The 14,451-nt window shown below is 54.8% G+C and overlaps 1 protein-coding gene across 1 annotated transcript in view; it reads left to right on the top strand.

The window, feature by feature from the left end:
• The window catches only part of LOC142907965 (U4/U6 small nuclear ribonucleoprotein Prp31-like), a 44,770-nt gene extending 35,308 nt beyond the window's left edge, over window positions 1-9,462 (top strand). Inside the window, exons 11-13 of the mRNA XM_076058023.1 lie at window positions 1,865-1,993; window positions 8,397-8,489; window positions 9,016-9,462. Of these exons, the coding sequence (XP_075914138.1) occupies window positions 1,865-1,993; window positions 8,397-8,489; window positions 9,016-9,147 (354 nt within the window). The 3' untranslated portion in view covers window positions 9,148-9,462. The remainder of the gene's footprint in view (window positions 1-1,864; window positions 1,994-8,396; window positions 8,490-9,015) is intronic.
• Window positions 9,463-14,451: the final 4,989 nt, after the last annotated feature.

Below are 14,451 nucleotides of genomic sequence, written 5' to 3'. Positions count from 1 at the left end.
GTCTGTCTCCAAATACAACTTCTGTCTGTCTCACTTTAAATACAACTTCTGTCTGTCTCCAAATACAACTTCTGTCTCACTTTAAATACAACTTCTGTCTGTCTCTAAATACAACTTATGTCTGTCTCACTTTAAATACAACTTCTGTCTGTCTCTAAATACAACTTCTGTCTGTCTCACTTTAAATACAACTTCTGTCTGTCTCCAAATACAACTTCTGTCTCACTTTAAATACAACTTCTGTCTGTCTCTAAATACAACTTGTCTGTCTCACTTTAAATACAACTTCTGTCTGTCTCTAAATACAACTTCTGTCTGTCTCCAAATACAACTTCTGTCTCTCTCCCTCTTATGACTTCTGTCTCACTTTAAATACAACTTCTGTCTGTCTCACTTTAAATACAACTTCTGTCTGTCTCCAAATACAGCTTCTGTCTGTCTCCAAATACAGCTTCTGTCTGTCTCCAAATACAGCTTCTGTCTGTCTCCAAATACAGCTTCTGTCTGTCTCCAAATACAGCTTCTGCCTGTCTCACTTTAAATACAACTTCTGTCTGTCTCCAAATACAACTTCTGTCTGTCTCCAAATACAGCTTCTGTCTCACTCTCTCATACAGCTTCTGTCTCACTTTAAATACAACTTCTGTCTGTCTCCAAATACAACTTCTGTCTGTCTCTCTCATACAGCTTCTGTCTCACTTTAAATACAACTTGTGTCTGTCTCCAAATACAACTTCTGTCTGTCTCACTTTAAATACAACTTCTGTCTGTCTCTCTCATACAGCTTCTGTCTCACTTTAAATACAACTTCTGTCTGTCTCCAAATGCAACTTGTCTCACTTTAAATACAACTTCTGTCTGTCTCCAAATACAACTTCCGTCTGTCTCCAAATACAACTTCTGTCTGTCTCTCTCATACAGCTTCTGTCTCACTTTAAATGCAACTTCTGTCTGTCTCCAAATGCAACTTGTCTCACTTTAAATACAACTTCTGTCTGTCTCCAAATGCAACTTCTGTCTGTCTCACTTTAAATACAACTTCTGTCTGTCTCCAAATACAACTTCTGTCTCTCTCCCTCTTATGACTTCTGTCTCACTTTAAATACAACTTCTGTCTGTCTCCAAATACAGCTTCTGTCTCACTCTCTCATACAGCTTCTGTCTGTCTCCAAATACAGCTTCTGTCTGTCTCACTTTAAATACAACTTCTGTCTGAGTCGATACAGGAGACTGGCAGTGGGTCACAGCTTCTGTCTGAGTCGATACAGGAGACTGGCAGTGTACGACAGATTCTGTCTGAGTCTATAAAGGAGACTGGCAGTGGACCACAGCTTCTGTCTGAGGCAATACAGGAGACTGGCAGTGGACCACGGGTTCTGTCTGAGTCGATACAGGAGACTGACAGTGGACCACAGCTTCTGTCTGAGGCAATACAGCAGACTGGCAGTGGACCACGAATTCTGTCTTGAGTCTATAAAGGAGACTGGCAGTGGACCAAAGCTTCTGTCTGAGGCAATACAGGAGACTGGCAGTGGACCACGGGTTCTATCTGAGTCTATACAGGAGACTGGCAGTGGACCACAGCTTCTGTCTGAGGCAATACAGCAGACTAGCAGTGGACCACAGCTTCTGTCTGAGGCAATACAGGAGACTGGCAGTGGACCACGGGTTCTGTCTGAGTCTATACAGGAGACTGGCAGTGGACCACAGATTCTGTCTGAGTCTATACAGCAGACTGGCAGTGGACCACAGCTTCTGTCTGAGTCCATACAGGAGACTGGCAGTGGACCACGGGTTCTGTCCGCACAGGAGACGGTAGACACACTGCCGCGGTGTCTTTGGTCCGCCGGTGTGCCGGATGTAGATTGAGGAGGATGCTTATCAGGAGGATCTCGGCTTCAGCCTCGGCCAGATCGGCAAGTCCGGCGCTGGCCGCATTCGTGCAGCACAGGCCAACGAGGTGACCAAGGCTCGGATCTCCAAGTCCATGCAGGTAACAGCCTCACCCGGTTACTCACCCAGACACTCACCCACTCACCTAGTTACTCACCCAGCCACTCACCCAGTTACTCACCCAGTTACTCACCCACTCACTCACCCAGTTACTCACCCAGTTACTCACCCAGTTACTCACCCAGCCACTCACCCGGTTACTCACCCGGTTACTCACCCGGTTACTCACCCAGTCACTCACCTAGCTACTCACCCGGTTACTCACCCAGCCACTCACCCAGTTACTCACCCAGTTACTCACCTAGTTACTCACCCAGCCACTCACCCACTCACCTAGTTACTCACCCAGTTACTCACGCAGCCACTCACCCAGTCACCCAGTCACTCACCCAGTTACTCACCCAGTTACTCACCCTGTTACTCACCCAGTTACTCACCCACTCACCCGGTTACTCACCCAGCCACTCACCCACTCACCTAGTTACTCACCCAGTTACTCACCCAGCCACTCACCCGGTTACTCACCCAGTTACTCACCCAGTCACTCACCCAGCCACTCACCTAGTTACTCACCCAGTTACTCACCCAGTCAACCACCCACTCACCCAGTCACTCACCCAGTTACTCACCCAGTCACTCACCCAGTCAACCACCCACTCACCCAGTCACTCACCCAGTTACTCACCCAGCCACTCACCCAGCCACTCACCCAGTTACTCACCCAGCCACTCACCCACTCACCTAGTTACTCACCCAGTTACTCACGCAGCCGCTCATCCAGTCACCCAGTTACTCACTCAGTCACTCACCCAGCCACTCACCCAGCCGCTCACCCACTCACCTACTTACTCACCCAGTTACTCACTCACTCACCCACTCACTCACTCACCCACCCACTCACCCACTCACCCAGCCATTCACCCAGTTACTCACCCACTCACCCAGTTACTCACCCAGCCACTCACTCAGTTACTCACCCAGTTACTCACCCAGTCACTCACCCAGTCAACCACCCACTCACCCAGTCACTCACCCAGTTACTCACCCAGCCACTCACCCAGTTACTCACCCAGTTACTCACCCAGCCGCTCATCTAGTCACTCAGTTACTCACCCAGTTACTCACCCAGCCACTCACCCAGCCACTCACCCAGTTACTCACCCAGTTACTCACCCAGTCACTCACCCAGTCAACCACCCACTCACCCAGTCACTCACCCAGTTACTCACCCAGCCACTCACCCAGTTACTCACCCAGTTACTCACCCAGCCGCTCATCTAGTCACTCAGTTACTCACCCAGTTACTCACCCAGCCACTCATCTAGTCACCCAGTTACTCACCCAGTTACTCACCCAGCCGCTCACCCAGCCGCTCACCCAGTTACTCACCCAGTTACTCACCCAGCCGCTCACCCAGTTACTCACCCAGTTACTCACCCGGTTACTCACCCAGCCACTCACCCAGCCACTCACCCAGTTACTCACCCAGCCACTCACCCACTCACCTAGTTACTCACCCAGTTACTCACGCAGCCGCTCATCCAGTCACCCAGTTACTCACTCAGTCACTCACCCAGCCACTCACCCAGCCGCTCACCCACTCACCTACTTACTCACCCAGTTACTCACTCACTCACCCACTCACTCACTCACCCACCCACTCACCCACTCACCCAGCCACTCACCCAGTTACTCACCCACTCACCCAGTTACTCACCCAGCCACTCACCCAGCCGCTCACCCAGTTACTCACCCAGTCACTCACCCAGTTACTCACCCAGTTACTCACCCAGTTACTCACCCAGTTACTCACCCACTCACTCACCCAGTTACTCACCCAGTTACTCACCCACTCACTCACCCAGTTACTCACCCAGTTACTCACCCAGTTACTCACCCAGTCACTCACCCTGTTACTCACCCAGTTACTCACCCAGTTACTCACCCAGCCACTCACCCTGTTACTCACCCTGTTACTCACCCTGTTACTCACCCAGCCGCTCACCCAGTTACTCACCCAGTTACTCACCCACTCACCCAGTTACTCACCCAGCCACTCACCCTGTTACTCACCCTGTTACTCACCCAGCCGCTCACCCAGTTACTCACCCAGTTACTCACCCAGCCGCTCACCCAGCCGCTCACCCAGTTACTCACCCAGTTACTCACCCAGTCACTCACCCAGTTACTCACCCAGTCACTCACCCAGTTACTCACCCACCCACTCACTCACTCACCCAGTTACTCACCCAGTTACTCACCCAGTCACTCACCCAGTTACTCACCCACCCACTCACTCACTCACCCAGTTACTCACCCAGTTACTCACCCAGTTACTCACCCAGTTACTCACCTAGTCACTCACCCAGTCACTCACCCAGTCACCCAGTTACTCACTCAGTCGCTCACCCAGTCACTCACCCAGCCGCTCACCCAGCCGCTCACCCAGTTACTCACCCAGCCACTCACCCAGTTACTCACCCAGTTACTCACCCAGTTACTCACCCAGTCACTCACCCAGTCACTCAGTTACTCACCCAGTTACTCACCCAGCCACTCATCTACTCACTCAGTTACTCACCCAGTTACTCACCCTGTTACTCACCCAGCCGCTCACCCAGTTACTCACCCAGTTACTCACCCAGTCACTCACCCAGTTACTCACCCAGTCACTCACCCAGTTACTCACCCAGTTACTCACCCAGTTACTCACCCAGTTACTCACCCAGTTACTCACCCAGCCACTCACCCAGTTACTCACCCAGCCACTCACCCAGTTACTCACCCAGTCACTCACCCAGTTACTCACCCACTCACTCACCCAGTCAACCACCCACTCACCCAGTTACTCACCCAGCCACTCACCCACTCACTCACCCACTCACTCACCCAGCCACTCACCCAGTTACTCACCCAGTTACTCACCCAGCCACTCACCCAGTCACTCACCCAGCCGCTCACCCAGCCGCTCACCCAGCCGCTCACCCAGCCGCTCACCCAGCCGCTCACCCACTCACTCACCCAATTACTCACCCAGTTACTCACCCAGTTACTCACCCAGTTACTCACCCAGTTACTCACCCAGCCGCTCACCCAGTCACTAACCCAGCCACTCACCCAGTTACTCACCCAGTTACTCACCCAGTCACTCACTCACTCACCCAGTTACTCACCCAGCCACTCACCCAGCCGCTCACCCAGTCACTAACCCAGCCACTCACCCAGTTACTCACCCAGCCACTCACCCAGTCACTCACTCACTCACCCAGTTACTCACCCAGCCACTCACCCAGCCGCTCACCCAGTCACTCACCCAGTCACTCACCCAGTTACTCACCCAGTTACTCACCCAGTTACTCACCCAGTTACTCACCCAGCCACTCACTCAGTCACTCACCCACTCACTCACTCACTCAGTCAACCACCCACTCACCCAGTTACTCACCCAGTCACTCAGTTACTCACCCAGTTACTCACCTAGCCGCTCACCCAGTCACTCACCCAGTCACTCACCCAGTTACTCACCCACTCACCCACTCACTCACCCAGCCACTCACCCAGTTACTCACCCAGTTACTCACCCAGCCACTCACCCAGTCACTCACCCACTCACTCACCCACTCACTCACTCAGTCAACCACCCACTCACCCACTCACTCACCCAGTTACTCACCCAGCCACTCACCCAGCCACTCACCCAGTCACTCACCCACTCACTCACCCACTCACTCACCCAGCCGCTCACCCAGTTACCCAGTTACTCACCCAGTTACTCACCTAGTTACTCACCCAGCCGCTCACCCAGTTACTCACCCAGTTACTCACCCACTCACTCACCCAGTTACTCACCCAGTCACTCACTCACTCACCCAGTCACTCACTCACTCACTCACCCAGTTACTCACCCAGCCACTCACCCAGTCACTCACCCACTCACTCACCCAGTTACTCACCCAGCCACTCACCCACTCACCCACTCACTCACCCAGCCACTCACCCAGTTACTCACCCAGCCACTCGCCCAGTTACTCACCCAGCCGCTCACCCAGTTTCTCACCCAGCCGCTCACCCAGTCACTCACCCACTCACTCACCCACTCACTCACCCAGTCACTCACTCACCCAGTCACTCACCCAGTCACTCACCCAGTCACTCACTCACCCAGTTACTCACCCAGCCGCTCACCCACTCACTCACCCACTCACTCACCCACTCACTCACCCAGTCACTCACCCAGTCACTCACTCACTCACCCAGTTACTCACCCAGTTACTCACCCAGTCACTCACTCACTCACCCAGTCACTCACTCACTCACTCACCCAGTCACTCACCCAGTTACTCACCCAGTCACTCACTCACTCACCCAGTTACTCACCCAGTTACTCACCCAGCCGCTCACCCAGTAACTCACCCAGTTACTCACCCAGTTACTCACCCAGCCGCTCACCCAGTCACTCACTCGCTCACCCAGTTACTCACCCAGCCGCTCACTCAGTCATTCACCCAGTCACTCACCCAGCCGCTCACCCAGTTACTCACCCAGTTACTCACCCAGCCGCTCACCCAGTCACTCACCCACTCACCCACTCACCCACCCACCCACTCACTCACCCAGTTACTCGCCCAGTTACTCACCCAGCCGCTCACCCAGTTACTCACCCAGTTACTCACCCAGTTACTCACCCAGTCACTCACCCAGTCACTCACCCACTCACTCACCCACTCACTCACCCACTCACTCACCCAGTCACTCACCCAGTTACTCGCCCAGTTACTCACCCAGCCACTCACCCAGTCACTCACCCAGTCACTCACCCAGTTACTCACCCAGTTACTCACCCAGTGACTTACCCAGTCACCCACTCACTCACCCAGTTACTCACCCAGTTACTCACCCAGTTACTCACCCAGTTACTCACCCAGCCGCTCACCCAGTTACTCACCCAGTTACTCACCCAGTTACTCACCCAGTGACTCACCCAGTGACTCACCCAGTCACCCACTCACTCACCCACTCAATCACCCAGTCACTCACCCAGTTACTCACCCAGTCGCTCACCCAGTTGCCCACCCAGCCGCTCACCCAGTTACTCACCTAGTTACTCACCTAGTTACTCACCCAGTCACTCACCCAGGCACTCATTCACTCACCCACTCACCCAGTTACTCACCCAGCCGCTCACCCAGCCGCTCACCCAGTTACTCACCCAGTCACTCACCCAGTTACTCACCCAGTTGCTCACCCAGTCGCTCACCCAGCCGCTCACCCAGTCACTCACCCAGGTACTCATTCACTCACCCACCCACTCACTCACCCAGTCACTCACCCACTCACCCACTCATTCACTCACCCACTCACCCACCCACTCACTCACCCAGTCACTCACCCACTCACTCAGTCACTCACTCACTCACAGTAGCACTTCCAAGTCAATGGAGATACTACTGTGCTGATGATGCTGCTGCTACTGATGATGATACTGATGATGCTGCTACTGATGATACTGCTACTGCTGCTACTACTGCTGATGATACTGCTACTGATGATGATGCTACTGATGATGATGCTGCTACTACTGATGATACTGATGATGATGCTGCTACTACTGATGATGATACTGATGATGATGATACTGATGCTGATGCTACTGCTGCTACTACTGCTGATGATACTGCTACTGATGATGATGATACTGCTACTGATGATGATACTGATGATGACGCTGCTACTGATGATGATACTGCTACTGATGCTACTACTGCTGATGATACTGCTACTGATGATGATACTACTACTGCTGATGATGCTACTGCTGCTGATGATACTGCTACTGATGATGATACTACTACTGATGATGATACTACTACTGCTGATGATGATACTACTACTGCTGATGATGATACTACTACTGCTGATGATGCTACTGCTGCTGATGATACTGCTACTGATGATGATACTACTACTGATGATGATACTACTACTAGCTGATGATGATACTACTACTACTGCTGATGATGCTGCTGCTGCTGCTACTACTGATGATGATACTACTACTGCTGATGATGATACTACTACTGCTGATGATGATGATACTACTACTGATGATGATGATACTACTACTGCTGATGATGCTGCTGCTGCTACTGCTGCTACTACTGATGATGATACTACTGCTGATGATGATACTGCTACTGATGATGATACTGCTACTGATGATGATACTGCTGATGATGATGCTACTGCTACTGATGATGATACTACTGCTGATGATGATACTACTGCTGATGATGATACTGCTACTGATGATGATACTACTGCTGATGATGATACTGCTACTGATGATGATACTGCTACTGATGATGCTACTACTGCTGATGATGATACTGCTACTGATGATACTACTACTGATGATACTGCTACTGCTGCTGGTTGTGTAACAGAGGACGCTTCAGAAGCAGGTGTATGGGGGCAAGTCCACAGTGAGGGACCGCACGTCTGGGACGGCTTCCAGCGTCGCCTTCACCCCTCTACAGGTGGGGGAGGGGGGAGGAGAAGGGGGAGGGGAGGGGGGAGAAGGGGGGGAGGGGGGGAGGGGGGGAGGGAGAAGGGGGGGAGGGGAGAGAAGGGGGGAGGGGAGAGAAGGGGGGAGGGGAGAGAAGGGGGGAGGGGAGAGAAGGGGGGAGGGGAGAGAAGGGGGGGAGGGAGAAGGGGGGGAGGGAGAAGGGGGGGAGGGGAGAGAAGGGGGGAGGGGAGAGAAGGGGGGAGGGGAGAGAAGGGGGGAGGGGAGAGAAGGGGGGAGGGGAGAGAAGGGGGGTAGGGAGAAGGGGGGGAGGGGAGAAGGGGGGAGGGGAGAGAAGGGGGGGAGGGGAGAAGGGGGGAGGGGGAAGGGGGGGGGGAGAAGGGGGGGGAGAAGGGGGGGAGGGGAGAGATTGGAGGAGTGTAGGGATGGAGGGAGAGTGGAGGTGAGGAGATGAGACTTTAATCTGTGAGTGTCCTGCTGTGTCTCCCCCAATCTCCCCCCCCCCCCCATCTCCCCCCCCCCCCCCCCCCCCGTGCCAGGGACTGGAGATTGTGAATCCCCACGCAGCTGAGAAGAAAGTGGGCGAAGCCGCCCAGAAATATTTCTGTGTCTCCGCGGAGTTCCTGAGAGTGAAGAGGGAGAGACACGGAGACACTCCGGCACCCAGATAGAGACACGGGGAGAGAGAGAGAGACACGGGGAGAGAGAGAGAGACACGGGGAGAGAGAGAGACACGGGGAGAGAGAGACACGGGGAGAGAGAGAGACACGGGGAGAGAGAGAGACACGGAGAGAGAGAGAGACACGGAGAGAGAGAGAGACACGGAGAGAGAGAGAGACACGGGGAGAGAGAGAGACACGGAGACACTCCCGGCACCCAGATAGGACACGGGGAGAGAGAGAGACACGGGGAGAGAGAGAGACACGGGGAGAGAGAGACACGGTGACACGTCTTGATTGGTTGATCAATAAACACTTAAGATTTTATTTCTTTGTCAATTTTCACTCTACTCACTCACTCACCCACCCACTCACTCACCCACCCACTCACCCATCCACCCACCCGCTCACCCACTCACCCACCCACTCATCCACCCGCTCACTCACCCACCCACCCACTCACCCACTCACCCACCCGCTCACCCACCCATCCACTCACTCACCCACCCACTCACTCACCCACTCACTCACTCACCCACTCACTCACCCACCCGCTCACCCACCCACTCATCCACCCGCTCACTCACCCACCCACCCACTCACCCACCCACTCACTCACCCACCCACTCACCCACCCGCTCACCCACCCATCCACTCACTCACCCACTCACTCACTCACCCACCCACTCACTCACCCACTCATCCACCCACTCACCCACTCACTCACCCACCCACCCACTCACTCACCCACACACCCACCCACTCACCCACCCACCCACTCACCCACCCACTCACCCACCCACCCACTCACTCACCCACCCACTCACTCACTCACTCACCCATCCACCCACCCTCTCACCCATCCACCCACCCTCTCATCCACCCACCCACACACTCTCAGTGTGCTAATCACTGCGCCACCGCTCCCTGAATCAGAATTCAAGTCACGTGCTCCGTGCGTGGATTCAGCGTCCCCAGAGACTCGGGGGGGAGGGGTGGTGGTGGTGGTGATGGTGGTGATGATGGTGGTGATGATGGTGGTGGTGGTGTGATTGTGATGATGATGATGATGGTGGTGATGATGGTGGTGATGGTGTGATTGGGGTGATGGTGGTGATGATGGAGGTGATGATGGTGGTGATGGTGGTGGTGTGATTGTGATGATGATGGTGGTGGTGGTGATGATGGTGGTGATGGTGTGATTGTGATTATGTTGGTGGTGATGATGATGGTGTGATTGTGATGATGTTGGTGGTGATGATGGTGTGATTGTGATGATGTTGGTGGTGATGGTGTGATTGTGATGATGTTGGTGGTGATGATGGTGGTGGTGGTGTGATTGTGATGATGGTGGTGATGGTGTGATTGTGGTGATGATGGTGGTGGTGATGATGGTGTGATTGTGATGATGTTGGTGGTGATGTTGGTGGTGATGATGGTGTGATTGTGATGATGTTGGTGATGATGGTGATGATGATGATGGTGGTGGTGATGGTGTGATTGTGATGATGTTGGTGTGATTGTGATGATGTTGGTGATGATGGTGTGGTGATGCTGGTGGTGATGGTGTGATTGTGATGATGTTGGTGGTGATGATGGTGTGATTGTGATGATGTTGGTGATGATGTTGGTGATGATGGTGGTGGTGATGCTGCTGCTGTTTCCACTGCTGGAGTAAATGGAGTACAGTACAACTCACAACTCCCCTCCCCACTTCAAAAGGACCGGATCACTTTTATTGGCATCACGTGGTGGTTACATTGTGGAGGCGAGGTCAAAGGTTAAATACACACGTGTGGTAAAGGGTCATACACTGGGGGGAGAGGGGAGGAGGTCACGGGGTCAAACATTGTGGTGGAGAGGTCAAAGGTTAAATACATACCTGTGGTCAAGGGTCATATACTGGGGGGGGGGGGGGTCACGGGGTCAAATATTGTGGTGACGAGGTCAAAGGTTAAATACACGTGTGTGTGGGCAAGGGTCATATAGTGGGGGGTGAAAGGTCAGAGGTGATGTCAGAGAGGGGGGTGAGAGAGGGGTGATCCCCACGTGACAAACACGTGACACCATCACTACCATCATCATCAACAGAAACATCATCAGTATTCATACCATCACCAGCAGTATCATCACCATCAACAGAAATCTCATCACCATCAACAGCACCATCATCACCACCACTACCATCATCACCACCATCATCACCACCACGACCATCATCACCACCATCATCACATCACCATCATCACTATCATCACATCATCATCACTATCATCACATCACCATCATCACTATCATCATCATCACATCACCACCATCAGTATTATCATCAAGGACATCATCAGCAGCAGCGTCATCAGTGACGGTGTCACGTGGTGTGAGCTCCACTGCTGTGACAGACAAAGCTCCCCCAGATAGCCTCTAGCAGGGTTGTAGGGGCAAGTGCTGTTAGTAGCGAGTAGCAGCAGCAGTGTCTGTGTACTACACACACCACACACAGACAAAGCTCCCCCCTCAGTGGGTGAGTGGGCGAGTGGGTGGGTGAGTTCACAGCCTTCATCGCACTTGCCCCTACAGCCCTGCTAGAGGCTACCTGGGGTAGCTTTGTCTGTGTGTGGTGTGTGTAGTACATAGACACTGCTGTTGCTACTCGCTAGCTAACATCACTTGCCCCTACAGCCCTGCTAGAGGCTACCTGGGGTAGCTTTGTCTGTGTGTGGTGTGTGTAGTACATAGACACTGCTGCTGCTACTCGCTAGCTAACAGCACTTGCTCCTACAGCCCTGCTAGAGGCTACCTGGGGGAGCTTTGTCTGTGTGTGGTGTGTGTAGTACATAGACACTGCTGCTGCTACTCGCTAGCTAACAGCACTTGCCCCTACAGTCCTGCTAGAGGCTACCTGGGGGAGCTTTGTCTGTGTGTGGTGTGTGTAGTACATAGACACTGCTGCTGCTACTCGCTAGCTAACAGCACTTGCCCCTACAGCTAGAGGCTACCTGGGGGAGCTTTGTCTGTGTGTGTAGTACATAGACACTGCTGCTGCTACTCGCTAGCTAACAGCACTTGCCCCTCCAGCCCTGCTAGAGGCTACTTGGGGGAGCTTTGTCTGTGTGTGTTGTGTGTAGTACATAGACACTGCTGCTGCTACTCGCTACTAACAGCACTTGCCCCTACAGCCCTGCTAGAGGCTACCTGGGGGAGCTTTGTCTGTATGTGGTGTGTGTAGTACATAGACACTGCTGCTACTACTCGCTAGCTAACAGCACTTGCCCCTCCAGCCCTGCTAGAGGCTACCTGGGGGAGCTTTGTCTGTGTGTGGTGTGTGTAGTACATAGACACTGCTGCTGCTACTCGCTAGCTAACAGCACTTGCCCCTACAGCCCTGCTAGAGGCTACCTGGGGGAGCTTTGTCTGTCGTGGAATTCCACACAGATGGACGCAGCAGACTGGGCGCGCTCATTTTTTACTTGCGAGCGACATCGAAGAGGAGGGCTGGAGGGGTGGTGAGAGTAGTGGGGGGGTGAGAGTAGTAGTGGGGGGGTGAGAGTAGTGGGGGGGGGGTGAGTAGTGGTGGGGGGTGAGAGTAGTGGGGGGGGTGAGAGTAGTGGGGGGGGTGAGAGTAGTAGTGGGGGGGTGAGAGTAGTGGGGGGGGTGAGTAGTGGTGGGGGGTGAGAGTAGTGGGGGGGGGTGAGAGTAGTGGGGGGGTGAGAGTAGTAGTGGGGGGGTGAGAGTAGTGGGGGGGGTGAGTAGTGGTGGGGGTGAGAGTAGTGGGGGGGGTGAGAGTAGTGGGGGGGTGAGAGTAGTGGGGGGGGTGAGAGTAGTAGTAGGGGGGTGAGAGTAGTGGGGGGGTGAGAGTAGTGGGGGGGTGAGAGTAGTGGGGGGGTGAGGGTAGTGGGGGGGGTGAGAGTAGTGGGGGGGTGAGAGTAGTGGGGGGGGTGAGTGGGGGGGGGGTGAGAGTAGTGGGGGGGTGAGAGTAGTGGGGGGGTGAGAGTAGTGGGGGGGGTGAGGGTAGTGGGGGGTGAGAGTAGTGGGGGGGTGAGAGTAGTGGGGGGGTGAGAGTAGTGGGGGGTGAGAGTAGTGGGGGGGGTGAGAGTAGTGGGGGGGTGAGCGTAGTGGGGGGGTGAGAGTAGTGGGGGGTGAGAGTAGTGGTGGGGGTGAGAGTAGTGGGGGGTGAGAGTAGTGGGGGGTGAGAGTAGTGGGGGGGTGAGAGTAGTGGGGGGGTGAGAGTAGTATAGGGGGGTGAGAGTAGTGGGGGGGTGAGAGTAGTGGGGGGGTGAGAGTAGTGGGGGGGTGAGAGTAGTGGGGGGGTGAGAGTAGTGGGGGGGTGAGAGTAGTGGGGGGGTGAGAGTAGTGGGGGGGTGAGAGTAGTGGGGGGGGTGAGAGGAGTGGGGGGGTGAGAGTAGTGGGGGGGGGTGAGTGGGGGGGGGGTGAGAGTAGTGGGGGGGTGAGAGTAGTGGGGGGGGTGAGGGTAGTGGGGGGGTGAGAGTAGTGGGGGGGTGAGAGTAGTGGGGGGTGAGAGTAGTGGGGGGGGGTGAGAGTAGTGGGGGGGTGAGAGTAGTGGGGGGGTGAGAGTAGTGGGGGGGTGAGAGTAGTGGTGGGGGTGAGAGTAGTGGGGGGTGAGAGTAGTGGGGGGTGAGAGTAGTGGGGGGGTGAGAGTAGTGGGGGGGGGTGAGAGTAGTGGGGGGGTGAGAGTAGTGGGGGGTGAGAGTAGTGGTGGGGAGGTGAGAGTAGTGGGGGGGGTGAGAGTAGTGGGGGGTGAGAGTAGTGGTGGGGGGGTGAGAGTAGTGGTGGGGGGGGTGAGAGTAGTGGGGGGGTGAGAGTAGTGGGGGGGTGAGAGTAGTGGGGGGTGAGAGTAGTGGGGGGGTGAGAGTAGTGGGGGGGTGAGAGTAGTGGGGGGTGAGAGTAGTGGGGGGGTGAAAGTAGTGGGGGTGTGAGAGTAGTGGGGGGTGATTAGGGGTGAGAGTAGTGGGGGGGTGAGAGTTGTGGGGGAGGTGAGAGTAATGGGGGGGTGAGAGTAGTGGGGGGGTGAGAGTAGTGGGGGGGGGGGGTGAGAGTAGTGGGGGGGAGAGTTGTGGGGGGGGTGAGAGTAGTGGGGGGGTGAGAGTAGTAGTGGGGGGTGAGAGTAGTGGGGGGGTGAGAGTAGTGGGGGGTGAGAGTAGTGGTGGGGGTGAGAGTAGTGGGGGTGAGAGTAGTGGGGGGGTGAGACGTAGTGGGGGGTGAGAGTAGTGGGGGGGGGGGGTGAGAGTAGTGGGGGGGGGTGAGAATTGTGGGGGGGTGAGAGTAGTGGGGGGGTGAGAGTAGTAGTGGGGGGGTGAG

The sequence above is a fragment of the Petromyzon marinus genome (genome assembly GCF_048934315.1).
Source record: "Petromyzon marinus isolate PM22_M1 ecotype Great Lakes invasive population chromosome 67 unlocalized genomic scaffold, UKy_Petmar_22M1.pri1.0 chr67_unloc.4, whole genome shotgun sequence".
Taxonomy (NCBI): Eukaryota; Metazoa; Chordata; class Hyperoartia; order Petromyzontiformes; family Petromyzontidae; genus Petromyzon; species Petromyzon marinus.
Note: the sequence above shows the minus strand (reverse complement) of the source record. Positions and strands in the feature narration are given on the sequence as shown.